This window comes from Lipomyces doorenjongii (assembly GCF_038497915.1).
Source record: "Lipomyces doorenjongii strain NRRL Y-27504 unplaced genomic scaffold V1508scaffold_60, whole genome shotgun sequence".
In the NCBI taxonomy this organism is placed as follows: domain Eukaryota; kingdom Fungi; phylum Ascomycota; class Lipomycetes; order Lipomycetales; family Lipomycetaceae; genus Lipomyces; species Lipomyces doorenjongii.
Genome location: NW_027118127.1, coordinates 1 through 12607, shown reverse-complemented (window position 1 = coordinate 12607; position 12607 = coordinate 1). Strand labels below are relative to the sequence as shown.

General features: G+C 44.7%; 8 protein-coding genes across 8 annotated transcripts; 3 read left to right on the top strand and 5 right to left on the bottom strand.

Annotated features, from left to right (window-relative positions):
• Positions 1–161: 161 nt before the first annotated feature.
• On the bottom strand, positions 162–1773 carry V1508DRAFT_248822 (uncharacterized protein). The gene is made up of 2 exons (XM_066936380.1): positions 1018–1773; positions 162–924 (listed from the first exon to the last, which is right to left on the bottom strand). Exons 1-2 carry the CDS (start codon positions 1500–1502, stop codon positions 543–545), a joined length of 867 nt encoding a protein of 288 aa, XP_066793747.1. The 5' UTR covers positions 1503–1773; the 3' UTR covers positions 162–542.
• Positions 1607–3745, bottom strand: V1508DRAFT_248817 (uncharacterized protein). Its single transcript, XM_066936379.1, has one exon. It carries the CDS (start codon positions 3626–3628, stop codon positions 1643–1645), a length of 1986 nt encoding a protein of 661 aa, XP_066793746.1. The 5' UTR covers positions 3629–3745; the 3' UTR covers positions 1607–1642.
• Positions 3746–3847: 102 nt separating this feature from the next.
• On the bottom strand, positions 3848–4671 carry V1508DRAFT_423636 (kinetochore component CENP-S-domain-containing protein). Its single transcript, XM_066941196.1, has 5 exons — positions 4532–4671; positions 4452–4479; positions 4290–4385; positions 4201–4234; positions 3848–4146 (listed from the first exon to the last, which is right to left on the bottom strand). Exons 1-5 carry the CDS (start codon positions 4562–4564, stop codon positions 3999–4001), a joined length of 339 nt encoding a protein of 112 aa, XP_066793745.1. The 5' UTR covers positions 4565–4671; the 3' UTR covers positions 3848–3998.
• Positions 4672–4871: 200 nt separating this feature from the next.
• Positions 4872–5644, top strand: V1508DRAFT_423635 (uncharacterized protein). Its single transcript, XM_066941195.1, has one exon. It carries the CDS (start codon positions 5105–5107, stop codon positions 5468–5470), a length of 366 nt encoding a protein of 121 aa, XP_066793744.1. The 5' UTR covers positions 4872–5104; the 3' UTR covers positions 5471–5644.
• V1508DRAFT_423634 (Snf7-domain-containing protein) lies at positions 5578–6961 on the bottom strand. Its single transcript, XM_066941194.1, has 3 exons — positions 6538–6961; positions 6096–6458; positions 5578–6045 (listed from the first exon to the last, which is right to left on the bottom strand). Exons 1-3 carry the CDS (start codon positions 6583–6585, stop codon positions 5809–5811), a joined length of 648 nt encoding a protein of 215 aa, XP_066793743.1. The 5' UTR covers positions 6586–6961; the 3' UTR covers positions 5578–5808.
• Positions 6962–7158: 197 nt separating this feature from the next.
• On the top strand, positions 7159–9336 carry V1508DRAFT_423630 (telomere repeat binding factor-domain-containing protein). The gene is made up of 7 exons (XM_066941193.1): positions 7159–7624; positions 7682–7799; positions 7852–8064; positions 8120–8316; positions 8369–8488; positions 8546–9037; positions 9086–9336. Exons 1-7 carry the CDS (start codon positions 7427–7429, stop codon positions 9149–9151), a joined length of 1404 nt encoding a protein of 467 aa, XP_066793742.1. The 5' UTR covers positions 7159–7426; the 3' UTR covers positions 9152–9336.
• A 180-nt stretch (positions 9337–9516) lies between these two features.
• Positions 9517–10874, top strand: V1508DRAFT_423628 (uncharacterized protein). Its single transcript, XM_066941192.1, has 4 exons — positions 9517–9950; positions 10036–10151; positions 10248–10574; positions 10629–10874. The coding sequence occupies exons 1-3, from the start codon at positions 9653–9655 to the stop codon at positions 10503–10505; spliced, it is 672 nt and encodes a 223-aa protein (XP_066793741.1). The 5' UTR covers positions 9517–9652; the 3' UTR covers positions 10506–10574; positions 10629–10874.
• V1508DRAFT_423625 (nucleotide-diphospho-sugar transferase) lies at positions 10683–12066 on the bottom strand. Its single transcript, XM_066941191.1, has 2 exons — positions 11501–12066; positions 10683–11443 (listed from the first exon to the last, which is right to left on the bottom strand). Exons 1-2 carry the CDS (start codon positions 11953–11955, stop codon positions 10996–10998), a joined length of 903 nt encoding a protein of 300 aa, XP_066793740.1. The 5' UTR covers positions 11956–12066; the 3' UTR covers positions 10683–10995.
• Positions 12067–12607: the final 541 nt, after the last annotated feature.

The following is a 12607-nucleotide window of genomic DNA, read 5'->3' as shown; positions in this document are numbered from 1 at the left end:
CGTCGGAAACTCAACACTCAGTTATGCGCACCAAATTGGGAACTGTAAACAAACTTTAGCGTGGCTCGGTGCCATCTTGCGGCGTCGCGTCAACAACTGCGAGAACCATAATTGGGCACTAGCTCAAACTCACAGATACTCATTAAACTTCTAACCATTGTGTTGCACACTTCACGACTTACATATTCTTTTTTTCGCAACTCTACCTTCATTAATAATGGGGTTTAAACAGTTTGCATAAATATATTTTATTCCGGTTGGTTAATTAAATTTGCTACATGACAAGTATATGCCTGCTAAACGGGTCATGCAGCTATGACAATCCATAATATAACCCGATATGTACTATATTTTTGCTACGTAGTTATATCTCTAGACCTATGCAATTTAATTCAAGTGACAGTTGTCATGATTCAACTTAATAATAAGTATAAAATTAGGCCATATCGAATGCCTACCACATTTCACAGTCAGTCTGGACTAGCTACATTTAGTCCCTCAAGCCACAGTAAATATGCATGTCAGAATATGCTGAGTCTGGATTACACCTTCCATGCCTCTTCTAAATATTTGCCTTCAATGCAAACAGTCATGCCTCCAACAGGTGTAGTTCTGAAGTACAAAGCACCTGAACCCTCAGCATTAAACGAATAATCACCGGTGAGCACTTTATAGGAATCCAAGATCGGATCAGATTTGGAATTAACAACCACCTTATTATGCTTACGCTCCCAATCGATAGAGTGACTGATTTTATACTTCGATGGCTTGATAGTTAATGGCTTGTTTCTGTTCAATTTCCGGATCCTTTGTTCAAATTCCTCTAACGTCATAGCATTGGCATTGTCAGGTATTGTGCGGCCTGCAACTCCTTCCGCTTCTAAGTCGTGCATTATAGCATGCTTTGCTGCAATATTCGCTAAGCTAGAATTAGAAAAGTCAGTAAACCTTCAGACTTCAAATATTAACCAGGTATCTTTGTAAGATACCACTAGAAGTCTAAATAAGCATATTCACGTTTTGGCTCCTTTGAGATAATCTTGCTCCGTCTTTGAGGATCTCTTGTTAACTTTCACTACTAGGACTCGCGCTGGTCGTTGGTCGTTGTGCCTAGCTTCGACTGCATTCACAAACTTATAGAGCACGCTCCACATATCCCCATTTGTAAGAGGCTGACCGTCTTTCGTCGTCCAGTCACGTTTCGCGTACTCTTCCATCCGTGAAGCTGTTTCGTACAAATATATTGATTTTGTGTGGACAACAATTAAGTCCTTCTTCAACTCCTGCACAGTGCACGCATTCACAATCGCTTCGAATAGTGCCACAACTTCATGGAATGACTGACTCTTTGGCTCGCAGGTGCCGAAATTGTTGTAAGCGGATTCTTTGGAGAAGTAGATGCCATAGCCACAAGCAATCTTATCTGACATCTTTGAGTCACTGTCGCCGATACCCGAAATGGCCGAGTTCTCCGCACAAATTGCTATCTCTCGATCATACATCACGCTGTAAATCCATACGTGGATTGTTGCTGTTGAAGATGGATAAGCCAATATCTGATTTTGGTTAAGAAATTTGTCTCTATAATAATGGTAGTATTAGTATGACTCCAACATTTGATAGGCCAATAACACATCCTCTGCTACCTGATAATACTGTCCGTCCACTGTGCAGTCTGAAAACGATTATGAAACTGAGTAACTGTAAATCCCTTCAGAGGATCATGTTTCACCCAAATATAAGGAAGATAGTCAAATGCTCGCGCCCCCATTACAATATCAAATCCGGCGCTGTCGCTTCGATATGGAAATAATTCCGACACGACGCAACATGACAGGGTCAAAGGTAGAGACTCAATAAGTACTTTCAAAAACACATTTCTTGGCAAAGCAAGATTGATTGATGGCGCTTCCCAAATATCTGCGACGGTTCCTCGCATCGCTTGTATAATATTGTCGGTACTTTCAGACAGTTGCGTCCCCGAATCTGTTGATAGATTCGGCAAATCCAGCGGCAGCCCCCCTTGCAATACCGAGCCGGCAACATCACCAGAGCCGCTCGCCTGTGTAGTCTGTGTAGGAATGACTTCAGCGGTTTTTGCCCCCTTTATCTGCCGTTCAACTAAATCAATTTCATTGGAAAGTTGACTATTGTTACCTTTTGTACCTTCAATGGCGTCGATGGTTGTGGGCGAGAATTCGGTACTATCCATGACAATCTCAGTAACTTCTACAGTTATCGGTGATCCGCTACTGGCTTTTAAAATTTCGATCTCTTCGAGATCTGTAGTTGATTTAGTGCTCTTGTCTGCCGACGATTCGCGGCTGAGAGCGACTACGCCTGCGGAGTTCAAAATCATATTCTCGTCATCCTTGAAGTTGTGTTTCTGATAGGGCCCATCCGTGGTAGGTGTCAACTTTTTAGTCATATTAGATTCATCTGATGCGGCATTCGCATTATCCGTAATGCCCGTGATCAAGTTCGCTTCAATGCTTCCATTAGTCTTGTTTGTCTCTGCTGTTGGCATATTGCCATGCTCCAATTTAGCATTTATGGCAGCTAGTGTGGATTCGAATGAAGGAATCTCATCATCGTCATCGTCAAACCATGAAATAGATGACGCCGACATGTTTGCGGTATTGAATCCATCTGATTCTCCCTCGACGTGTGCATCAAGACATTGATTTGACATGATAGATTCTGTATCAGGATATCCGTCCGGAACACTTCCAACACAACGCCAATTGTCCAATGACTTCCCTGTTGCTTTAGAGAGAATGAACGTTGTCAACTTTCGAGCTCCAGATTGACTATCTCTTTCTTGATCATTGGACACTGGCATACTAGCTGATGCACTGGCGATAGACGCATACGAGATTGGCCTCGTGCGCAAGTTTCGACTACTTTGAGACGCCTGTTTCGTATCATTCTGCTCGACTGTCTCAGCATTCTCCTGGTTACCATTGATACTATTATTTTCACTATATTCACTTCGACTTTTTTCCGAGACTGCTGCAGTCGAAGGTTTACTGGAGTATTTGGCGTCAGGGAAAGAACCTGATGCTATTCTAGCCCACGAATTCAGAGGGATGGTTGTTTTTCGCGGCTGAGATTGCTTCGAATTAGCTTCTGCAATTGCCACCACACTGGTTGGCCCAGCGGCATTAGAGGTCGACGATATGTCACCCCTTGTAGTCACAGACAGAGACGCCTGATCTTGAGATTTCAACATTCCTTGCTTCATTACCGCCGCCGGGGCTTCTTGGATAAGTGCTGGCAATGCTGGAACATCGAGCAAAGATGCAGACAAGTCAATATTGGCTGAACTTGTTCTATATGTCCGATTTAGCGAAGTTAGCAGTGGTTGGCGAACAGGTGGATCGAGCATTTCCGGTTTGCAATTAGCTCCATCATCGCCTTTAAGGAAATGCTTTTCATAAACATCTTTCCGTATATACGAGTTGCATGTAATGGCTGGCTCAAGAAGAACCCGTAGTTTGGCACCAGTGTCGGGGACTCTAACAATGATGCCTTGTTGTGAAGTGAGAAGGGCCTGTAGCTGTGGGATGACATTGGCATGGGAAATATGTTGCTCTATATACTGTAGGTGCCTCCACTGTTCAGCCATCGCGAGGAGTCAATCGAATGAAATGCACTTATGGCAGTCTAGGTTAGTTTAAATCAGAATGTGGTGTTCAGAGGGTGAAACGTGGACTGGAACGACCCGAGTGCACGGCGCCTAACGCGTAGTAGGTAGATCATAGTCAACAAACTGGGAAGAGTCGGTCCGAATTATCTGCCTCCATTTCAGCGCCCACTAACAGCCGATATGGACAACACAAGAGAGCTTCAACGCCTTATTTATCGATTTACCGATTAAGTAACTTGTGCCGAATTTATCTAGTACCAGAAATATTTACACAGCAGACAATCCATCGATGCGAACTCCAAGACCAAATAAACTTTACACAGATCCATATAATTCTAGATCAGAAACATTATCGCATAGTTTTGCTTGCATTCTTTTGTTCTCGTTTCTTTGACTCTAAATCTTCCACAAATTCTTCCAAAACATCTTTTAGACCATCGTTTCGCCTGCACATCATTAATACGTCCTCTGTAGACACAACTTTTCGACCGGCATGGCTTGATACCTGTAATTAGCGATCAAACATGTAAAGGGAGTCATCGAGGACATACTGCGCGAATGACTCTATATCGGTTGCTAGTGTTACTATGTGGACATTGTTAGCAATCGTCCTAGCCTAAGAGCTGATCACTTTACTTACCAGCCTGTGTGTAGACAAGTTCAGTTAAGGCGGCAATATATTGAGGGGTAACGTTTGCACTCAACTGAAGACATTCCTCGTCAACGATCTTTCCCACTGCATGATAACAATTAATAATAATGAATCAAGGCACTCAACGCAGGTCCTTAATACGGGACATACCGGTGTACCAAAGAGCAGATTTTAGACGCTAAGAATTCGAGTCAGGACGTAATTATCTGAGATATTATTATACCACTCACTTGTCTCAGTTCAATATCTGGTGCAGCGGGCATGCCGAATGAACGCGCCGGGACTTGTAGGCGGCTACGCGATGGCGCTAAAATCGGGGAGGTTTGCGACGATGGGTTTGTTTAGTGAACCAGTGAATACTGGCGCGTCGCGTCGCGCGGAGATTTGCCAAAGCAACCTTGCGTAAAAGAAGCAAACCCTCATGGTAATCAGTGTTAATTAATTTGGATGCAGAATTGGGAGACTGACCGCAGTATCGCCACGCAATGTTAGAGTAAACTGGTTCCAGGATAGTGCACTTCTATGCGGCGCCACGCGGAAACATTTCCCCGCTGGCGCCGATGGCATGGACGAAGACCACGGCCTTTGAAAAAACCGATCATCTTGTCCGCCGGATTCATATATCGAGAGCCATAAATTCACGTCGGCATTCTGATCGAGCTCTGCTAAGCTTGGATTGTTTCATCTGGGCATTTCTGGGTGTTCCGAGTTCTTAGTCCTACAATCTAAAATCTAAATATTCTCTATTCGGCATCTTCTACACACTATTCAGCATCTCTTACACACAGTGTCATTCATCCACCATGGCGATCAAAATATTTGATAATTTAAAGGACTACACGTTAAAAGACTACTTTCCGATGTTCATCGTCGTTGCGGGGTACTTGCTATTTCGACCATACCTTATGAAATTGGGTGGAGAGCTGCAGAAACGAGAGCATCGCAAGGTGAATGAACGAGCCCGGGCTGAGGCGGCAGCTAAAGTTATGGCACCACCACCGCCAGATGAGCAGTTCAATGAAGAGTCAACACAGTCGGTCTGGGGCAGAAATGCACGGAGAAGACAGAAGGAGCGTATCAAAGAGATAGAGAAGGCGTACCGACGGAAAGCGGAAATGGAGGCTGAAGATGAAAGTGATAAAGAAATCGAAGATCTGCTAACGGAGTAGATCAACGATCAGTGTATAATGCAAGGCGAAGTTATTCTTTGCGCGATTTCGTAGGCAATTGGAAAATTGAGGATACGTACTGCACTCTTGGTATATTATGATTGATTCCCAGATGTGGTACGACAGTAATAAAGATAGTAATATGTAGTATAATGAACTATAGTTAAATGCGGAGTATATATCCTTGTATAGGAGCTTTATTCTTGCGTCATATGTGACCGCTAGCGTGGGCAGGACATTAGTCACGCTCCAGCGATCGACGACACCTGGCCATGGCAACGAATTGCCAATTCTAAATCCAATAACTAGTTGACATGCAAACTATTATAATTCCTATTTTAACTCTGCAATGCTCGTAACCGTTCTCTCATGTCCTCTAAGTCCGGCTCCTCCTCGATCTCTTCCGGCTCTTCTGTTGGTACATTTTCTGGCACAGATCCGACCTGCCCAAGTTTGCCTCCTGTAATTTCCGACAAAATGGCATCAACTTCCGCATCAGCTTCTTCCTCTAGGATACCGTCAGCTTCGTCCAATGTGTCCAAGGTGTCGCCGACCATCTCGTCCATGATCCCGGCCTGTCGAGTGGTTAGTGTTAGGTCAAACTTCAACAAATGACAATGTGTACCTTCATAAGCTCCTGGCTTAGCTCTCTCATTGTTCCTGTCAATTCCGGTAATCTAACCAGACTATTGACTTCTTTCATAACACCGGTGCTTGACTTCATGCTTCCTTGTATTTTACGCACGGCAAACGTCTCATTGACCTGCATGCCGACTGAGGCCAATTGAGCTTTGGAATTATATAACCTTGTCCGGTGATTGCGTACGTTATATAGTTCCTTAGCGAGCGTTCTGGCTGATATAACATCACCTCTCTTTGCTGCAGCCTTTATCATTGATTTCGTCTTAGTCTCGAGGGAGTTTAAATTGCTTATCTGCCGATCGAGCTGCCGTTGATTTTTCCGTAGTAAACCATTACATTTTCGCATCTTCAAGAGCACGTATGTAAGTTAGCATCATTCTCAGCACAATTTAAAATTGTAATCCACTGCGAAACAACGGTAGTACCTGTTCTTGCGGATCTGGACCATAGATGGCCCTTTTTAGCATCTCCATCTTGACAAACGTTGTTTAGTGCGCAGTAAATTTCTAGCAGTACGAAGCAGAACCGTAATGAGTCGACGTAAATAAAAGCAAATGACAACGTAGGTTCTAGGAAGTATTATAGCGCTGTAGCGGAACTGGAGATAGGTCGTATGAGCTGGGCTGGTTAACGACTTTGGGATATTTGGCAGCCGGAACAAAACGCCGCTCGCCTTGCACACGAATTGCGCCGATTACAGTTTCTAATAAATGAAATATTGTTGTTTATAGTAGATGTCTGCTAATCAGAACTCATTAGTCATTACATTATAGACTATGGAATTTTGATCCTAATTTTACCAATCATGGCATAACGTCATAATACTTTCTCAATGTGTAAACTGCTTAGATAAGGCCGATTTCGGGGCTTGCTGAGCTTGAGAGGCAGAAAGTTTGACCGCCACATATGCTCAAACGTTATGCCGCACATACAATCTCAATCGTCACAGATTCCTGTCGTGTATGCCCCAATCAAGTAGCGTTTGAGCAATTCCTTCCATACTTCAAGTTTGAACAATCGTCACCATTCTCAACTCTTAAAGTAACAAACCCTATAAGCGATCAGATTGTTTTGACAACCCTCATCAGCCCTCTGATAATCTGTCTGAACCCTAGCGAAAGTCGATTTCATCATGATAAGTAGGTGTTCGGTTTCTTTAAGCCAGAGCTTCATTTAACTCAAGCTAACATATCCTCTTCAGCTGTTGATGTTGACAGTCTAGACGTCCACGTTGACGATGGCCTAGCCCACGATGAGGCTACGTCATCGGACGACCCTCATAGACAAAAGCGAGCGCATGAGGAAACTGAGCGCATGTTCGATCTGGACGATGCAGAGCAGTTACGGTTTATCGCTGAGCAATTGGAGAATGTGAGCGGCGCAAATCCTGTGTCTATGGAAGAAGACATCCATCGTGAAGATTCCTACGATTTCTCTCTCGATGATTTCACGAGCTCGCAGGACCCGTCTATGCAATTAAAGATCCAGAGTATGCCCATACTCGACAATCTGGTAAGCTGATGGTCTCTGGTACATAACCGTCGTGGCATTAACGAGCGCTTTAATTAGTCGTCACAAATTCTTACCACTCTCGGCCGCGGAACGTACCAAGATACATTTAACATTGTAACACAACCCGAGAGTGACCAAGGCCAGGCATACCGGACGCTGACCTCGCTATTTGATCGTATGTTACATTGGCTCATTTCACATTACCATAATTGCTCATGATCTCTCAGAAACCAAGAAGTTATATAGTCACAATGCCTTCTTGTCAGCATCATCATTGGGCTTCTCAAAATCACCGCGTTACCGTTCTATTATTCGTAAGGCAAATTTGGCTACGTTTATCTCGTCTGTGTTCGGATCAACTGAAGTTGGCTTCTTCCATTTGAACGAGTATTTTTTGGATTCATTTGTTCCCGATGGTGCACGCTTGCTCAAGAGTCAAGGTAAACCCACACTGTCTATTTTTGATGCCTGGCAAATTACTAATCGATTGTGCAGGTGCTTTATATCTAGATCTTAAGACCCAAGCCTTTATTTCGGCAATGGGCCAGGGTGAGAGATCAAAGGATGAGATCCTGGACGATCTATTTCCAGACGACCTTGACCGGTTGCTGGTAACACGACGTCATGGTGCGCGCGCGCTGACCCCCAGTGAACAAGACTTTATAGCTCGTTGTAAGAGTCGAAAGGAAATAGTATGCCGACTAGTTCAATATTTTGATCCGCGAATTCTAACAACACGTATAGTTAGCTGCAACCGACTCATCGGAAAATCTCTCGGAAAAATATGTTTGGCAAGAATTCTTAAAAGACGTTAGCGAATATGTCTCCAAGAATTATCAAACTTTGACTGTTCTTCCTCCCCAGGTAAGTTTTCAAATTCAAATGAGTGCTCAAACATGCTCCATTCTGATACTCTACTAGTCTGTCAAGAGAGCAAAGAGATCGAATGTTCCTGACACCAATCTCTCCAACTTCCCAAGTTCTAATGTTGTCCATGCGTCACCAGTTGTACCGGCCACCGTGCAGCAGATACCTGATGCGACTGCCTCATTGGATTCTGGACTTCCATTGGATCCTACTATGAATGGGGATGCTACTGATGGCTATCAGGCTGGTAGGACGTCAGTTGGGCCAGCTTCGCCTCCTCCGCGAGCGAAATCCGCCCGCAATCGTGCGCTTAATAATGGGTCTACCAGGCGTCGGCCCTGGACGAAGGAGGAAGAGACTGCTCTCATGCAAGGCTTGGATGAGGTCAAGGGTCCGCGGTGGAGTCAGATTTTGGAGATGTACGGTCCAGGCGGTAGGATATCGGAGGTCTTGAAGGACCGGAATCAGGTTCAGCTTAAGGACAAAGCTCGTAATTTGAAACTGTTCTTTCTAAAGAGCGGCCTACAGGTTCCTTACTATTTGAAAGTATGTTCGCTTCTACTGTGTTCGAGTTCGTGTCTAACAAGTTTCTAGTTTGTCACTGGCGAGCTGAAGAGTAGAGGGGGTAAAAGACAGCAATCTGCGGAAGACTCTGTGTAGGATGAGGTTTCGTTTGGTGTATATACGGACTGTGATTTTTTGTGACAAACTGAGGATTATATTAGCGCCTCAATATGGGTATTGTACGTTTATTAAACATTATTTGTATAGGGATAAGTTATTGGTGTGGGACATGTAATACTATTTCTGGAATATTCAGGGTTTATTTATTGCGTGCTATACAACGTAGAGTCAGGAAGTAAAAGTGAGGTTTTGTAAAAACTAAAAATGCCGAGTATGAATTACCAGGCTAGTAGGTCAGGATTAGGGTTAATGATCTCTGGTCGGTCCGGCCACAGCCAATCATGGAGCCTTGAAAGGCGATTGGGCACGTCAAGGCCGGCTATGCTCTTTCTTACACAAATCTCCAAAATATACCCGGGCTCAGTTTCGAAGCCATCTCGTGTATAGGCAGGTCTTCTTCTTCTGGTTGATCTAAATACTCGCTTGTCGCCACAATCCGCCGGTCTGCAAATAGTCCGCGTATTACCTCTTACTAGTATGATACGGCCTGTTCTCACATCTCGCAGCGCTGCTGCCATCTCGCACAGGCTGTCGACTCCCGCCACAGTCCCTTCCTTCCTAGCACCAGTTGCGTCGAGAGTCCTTTCCACTACGATTCCATCATCAGCGAATGTGCCAGTTACTCGCTCTACACTTCCTACCGCATATCCTCTTCCATCTGAGCAGAAGCCGCAGAATGTTATTGACTATGCGATGACCACACTCGACGCTATCGCCAATTGGGCGCGACAGGGCTCTTTCTGGCCAATGACGTTCGGTCTTGCGTGCTGTGCGGGTAAGTAATGCGGATTCAACTTAAACTGCAGTTTTTTAGGTATAAAATTATTGGGATATCAATTGCTGATTACGTTGCGTTATAGTCGAGATGATGCACTTGTCCGGCCCAAGATACGATCAGGATCGTGTGGGCATTATTTTCCGTGCCTCGCCTAGACAGTCAGATATTATGATTGTTGCTGGTACTTTAACCAATAAAGTATGCACCTATTCCGACATCTATTAATGGGCATGACTTGGCGCTCAGAAGTGATGTCGTGGTCACCTATAGGGCGAGAACGCTAACTGAGAATAGATGGCCCCGGCTTTGCGACAAGTTTACGACCAGATGCCTGAACCGCGGTGGGTTATTTCTATGGGGTCATGCGCGAACGGCGGTGGCTACTATCATTATTCATACTCTGTTGTCAGAGGATGCGACCGAATTGTCCCAGTCGATGTTTACGTTCCAGGATGTCCTCCTACCAGTGAGGCGCTTATGTATGGCGTTCTCCAGCTACAGAAGAAGATGCGTCTCCAGAAGACCACCAGGTTGTGGTACAGAAGCCGGTAAGGAGTTCGAGATGTAGGGGTTAAGTAGGATCGGATATTTATGACAACGTATTGTTGGAAAACAGTATTGGTATGGACGGTTGTGTAAAGTTACAACATTCCAAAGTAGGCTGATGACAGTTAGAGTGGTCTATAAGCAATTTCTAAATATCATGGTTTTATTTTATGAATTTTGTACGCTCAACATAGATTCAATTTTCAGCGACAAGTGATTGGAGTCCTGGCGAGACCCTATCTATCCATGTATTTGCAAATTGGGTTAGGAAAGCTGCAGCAATCATAGCTGTATTTACATCAAACAACAGCCAGCAAACGAACAAATATTCAACTCTATGTATAGGAATAAACCAACCAAACTATGGAACAAAAGAAAATCTAAGCCGACTTTTATATCATCCCTCTGCCCTCGTATTAACGACGAACACTCTAATGAGTAGAGGGCTACATTAAAGACACATAATAAACTTCAAACAGTGTCTTCCAATATGATGCTAAAAGCTGTCATAAACCCCAGTCTCCTTCTCGACTGTGTGACGCTCATCATTGATCGTCCACCACCAATTGAAAAGCTCATTACTCTCATCTTTGACTTCCCAGGGCTTTGGAGTAAGAATGTAGTGAACATTCTTGACTTCGTCGTCACGCCAGATTGGCTTGTGAACGTCGCGAAGGGTCTTAAGCGCGTTGTACTTATACGAGAGTGGCACCCAAGAGTCGCGGAACACGTCAGACAACAGCGACTGGTCGGCAAATTCATAGTTATCTGTCATAGACGGTTCGGACATGGCAGCAACAATCTTCTCATACGTCTCATTGGATGGATGCACGACTTGAAGACCACCGTTGCAGATAGCGAGGCCAGTATTAGTTGGCGCGCCTTCCAGCTGGGCAGTATCTGGGTCAGAATGCTGGTGAGTGAAAGAGCAGTTCTCTGGGATCCTATGTGCAAAGTTAGATAATTAACTTCTAGGGCCACATCGTAATTGACGGACGTACCAATCTTTGGGATAGTGAGGCTTCTTGAATGGGTTGCAAGTACAAGCATGTGACGCGGCGAATACTCTGTCGGTGTTGTTCAGTTCCATCTCCATCAATTCGTCCATATTCTGTAGGACAACCATGTCGGAGTCAAGTTGAACGACACGTTCATACTCCGTCAAGTTGAAAGGCTGCAATTTCGACCAGCAGTCATAGAAACGAACCTCGACACCGTAATCCTTGTGGACCTTGGGAAGCAAGTAGGGAATTTCCTTTTTGGCTATCCCTCGACGATCGAGAGCCGCATGACCTTCAGGTTCGAGTGTAGATGTGTAAAGCACTAGAAATGGATATTTTGTGCCAGCACGGCGGAGAGAGTACTCAAGTGCAAGAAGACCTGGCAGGTACTTCGTGTTCGTCAGCAAGGTCGTCCAGACCTTCGGCGAGTCCACAGTCCGAACGGAGGCGGTCATTTCGGACACAGTAGGAAGTTGTCTATGTGAAAAGAGGGAGCGTCTCAGGTGTGATAATAATGAGAAATGACTGCCAGGGGAGAATCGGTCGACGTTATCTGATGGTGGGACTCGCTCTGGTAAGCTTTGCTGGCGCGTTAGAGAACCAACGAGTCGCACAATTAAATTAAAGTTGGCAACGTGGACACGCATGTAAAGAGCCGCCCACAATCAAGTGCGCGCGCGTCACCCGTCACCAACTTAACGGCAACGACGACCTTTTTGTTAGTGTATACCACTTTACTACTTTTCTTTCAACCGTACTTGGGTCTTACGGTCTAAGCTGTTCTACGAAGCACTTAGTCGATGATAACATCGTCCATGGCTCCTGCGTTACCACGATTCCAACAGTAGTATTTGGTAGGGTCTTGTTAGGCATAACCTAGTTTTCAGGGGTCACTAGGAGGTTTATTATTGTCCGTTATCAAATAACTAATAGCTTACCACTTGAGCTTCTCGATAGCTGCCAGCTTCCCGATACCGGATATGGTTGCCAACAAAAAGACAGATACACACAGCTTCAACTTCACTATCAAGACTATTGTAGCGACCTCATTCCTGCAGATGCGCCTAATGCTGCTGGAAAATTCCGAGTTGGCTAGATCGGGCGTTG

What these genes read in the sequence shown, in the direction of transcription:
- V1508DRAFT_248822 (XM_066936380.1), bottom strand. Translation starts at nt 1,502, where the DNA reads ATGTATGATCGAGAGATAGCAATTTGTGCGGAGAACTCGGCCATTTCG. An exon ending in TATCTCAAAGGAGCCAAAAC is followed by an intron (nt 925 to 1,017) that starts GTGAATATGCTT and finishes TTCTAATTCTAG; the next exon opens with CTTAGCGAATATTGCAGCAA.
- V1508DRAFT_248817 (XM_066936379.1), bottom strand. Translation starts at nt 3,628, where the DNA reads ATGGCTGAACAGTGGAGGCACCTACAGTATATAGAGCAACATATTTCC.
- V1508DRAFT_423636 (XM_066941196.1), bottom strand. Translation starts at nt 4,564, where the DNA reads ATGCCCGCTGCACCAGATATTGAACTGAGACAA. An exon ending in CAGATATTGAACTGAGACAA is followed by an intron (nt 4,480 to 4,531) that starts GTGAGTGGTATA and finishes TCGAATTCTTAG; the next exon opens with CGTCTAAAATCTGCTCTTTG. An exon ending in ATCTGCTCTTTGGTACACCG is followed by an intron (nt 4,386 to 4,451) that starts GTATGTCCCGTA and finishes GTTATCATGCAG; the next exon opens with TGGGAAAGATCGTTGACGAG.
- V1508DRAFT_423635 (XM_066941195.1), top strand. Translation starts at nt 5,105, where the DNA reads ATGGCGATCAAAATATTTGATAATTTAAAGGACTACACGTTAAAAGAC.
- V1508DRAFT_423634 (XM_066941194.1), bottom strand. Translation starts at nt 6,585, where the DNA reads ATGGAGATGCTAAAAAGGGCCATCTATGGTCCAGATCCGCAAGAACAG. An exon ending in GTCCAGATCCGCAAGAACAG is followed by an intron (nt 6,459 to 6,537) that starts GTACTACCGTTG and finishes GTGCTCTTGAAG; the next exon opens with ATGCGAAAATGTAATGGTTT. An exon ending in TAAGCCAGGAGCTTATGAAG is followed by an intron (nt 6,046 to 6,095) that starts GTACACATTGTC and finishes ACCACTCGACAG; the next exon opens with GCCGGGATCATGGACGAGAT.
- V1508DRAFT_423630 (XM_066941193.1), top strand. Translation starts at nt 7,427, where the DNA reads ATGTTCGATCTGGACGATGCAGAGCAGTTACGGTTTATCGCTGAGCAA. An exon ending in ACGCTTGCTCAAGAGTCAAG is followed by an intron (nt 8,065 to 8,119) that starts GTAAACCCACAC and finishes TCGATTGTGCAG; the next exon opens with GTGCTTTATATCTAGATCTT. An exon ending in GTAAGAGTCGAAAGGAAATA is followed by an intron (nt 8,317 to 8,368) that starts GTATGCCGACTA and finishes CAACACGTATAG; the next exon opens with TTAGCTGCAACCGACTCATC.
- V1508DRAFT_423628 (XM_066941192.1), top strand. Translation starts at nt 9,653, where the DNA reads ATGATACGGCCTGTTCTCACATCTCGCAGCGCTGCTGCCATCTCGCAC. An exon ending in CGGTCTTGCGTGCTGTGCGG is followed by an intron (nt 9,951 to 10,035) that starts GTAAGTAATGCG and finishes GTTGCGTTATAG; the next exon opens with TCGAGATGATGCACTTGTCC. An exon ending in CTGGTACTTTAACCAATAAA is followed by an intron (nt 10,152 to 10,247) that starts GTATGCACCTAT and finishes AACTGAGAATAG; the next exon opens with ATGGCCCCGGCTTTGCGACA.
- V1508DRAFT_423625 (XM_066941191.1), bottom strand. Translation starts at nt 11,955, where the DNA reads ATGACCGCCTCCGTTCGGACTGTGGACTCGCCGAAGGTCTGGACGACC. An exon ending in CCTCACTATCCCAAAGATTG is followed by an intron (nt 11,444 to 11,500) that starts GTACGTCCGTCA and finishes CTTTGCACATAG; the next exon opens with GATCCCAGAGAACTGCTCTT.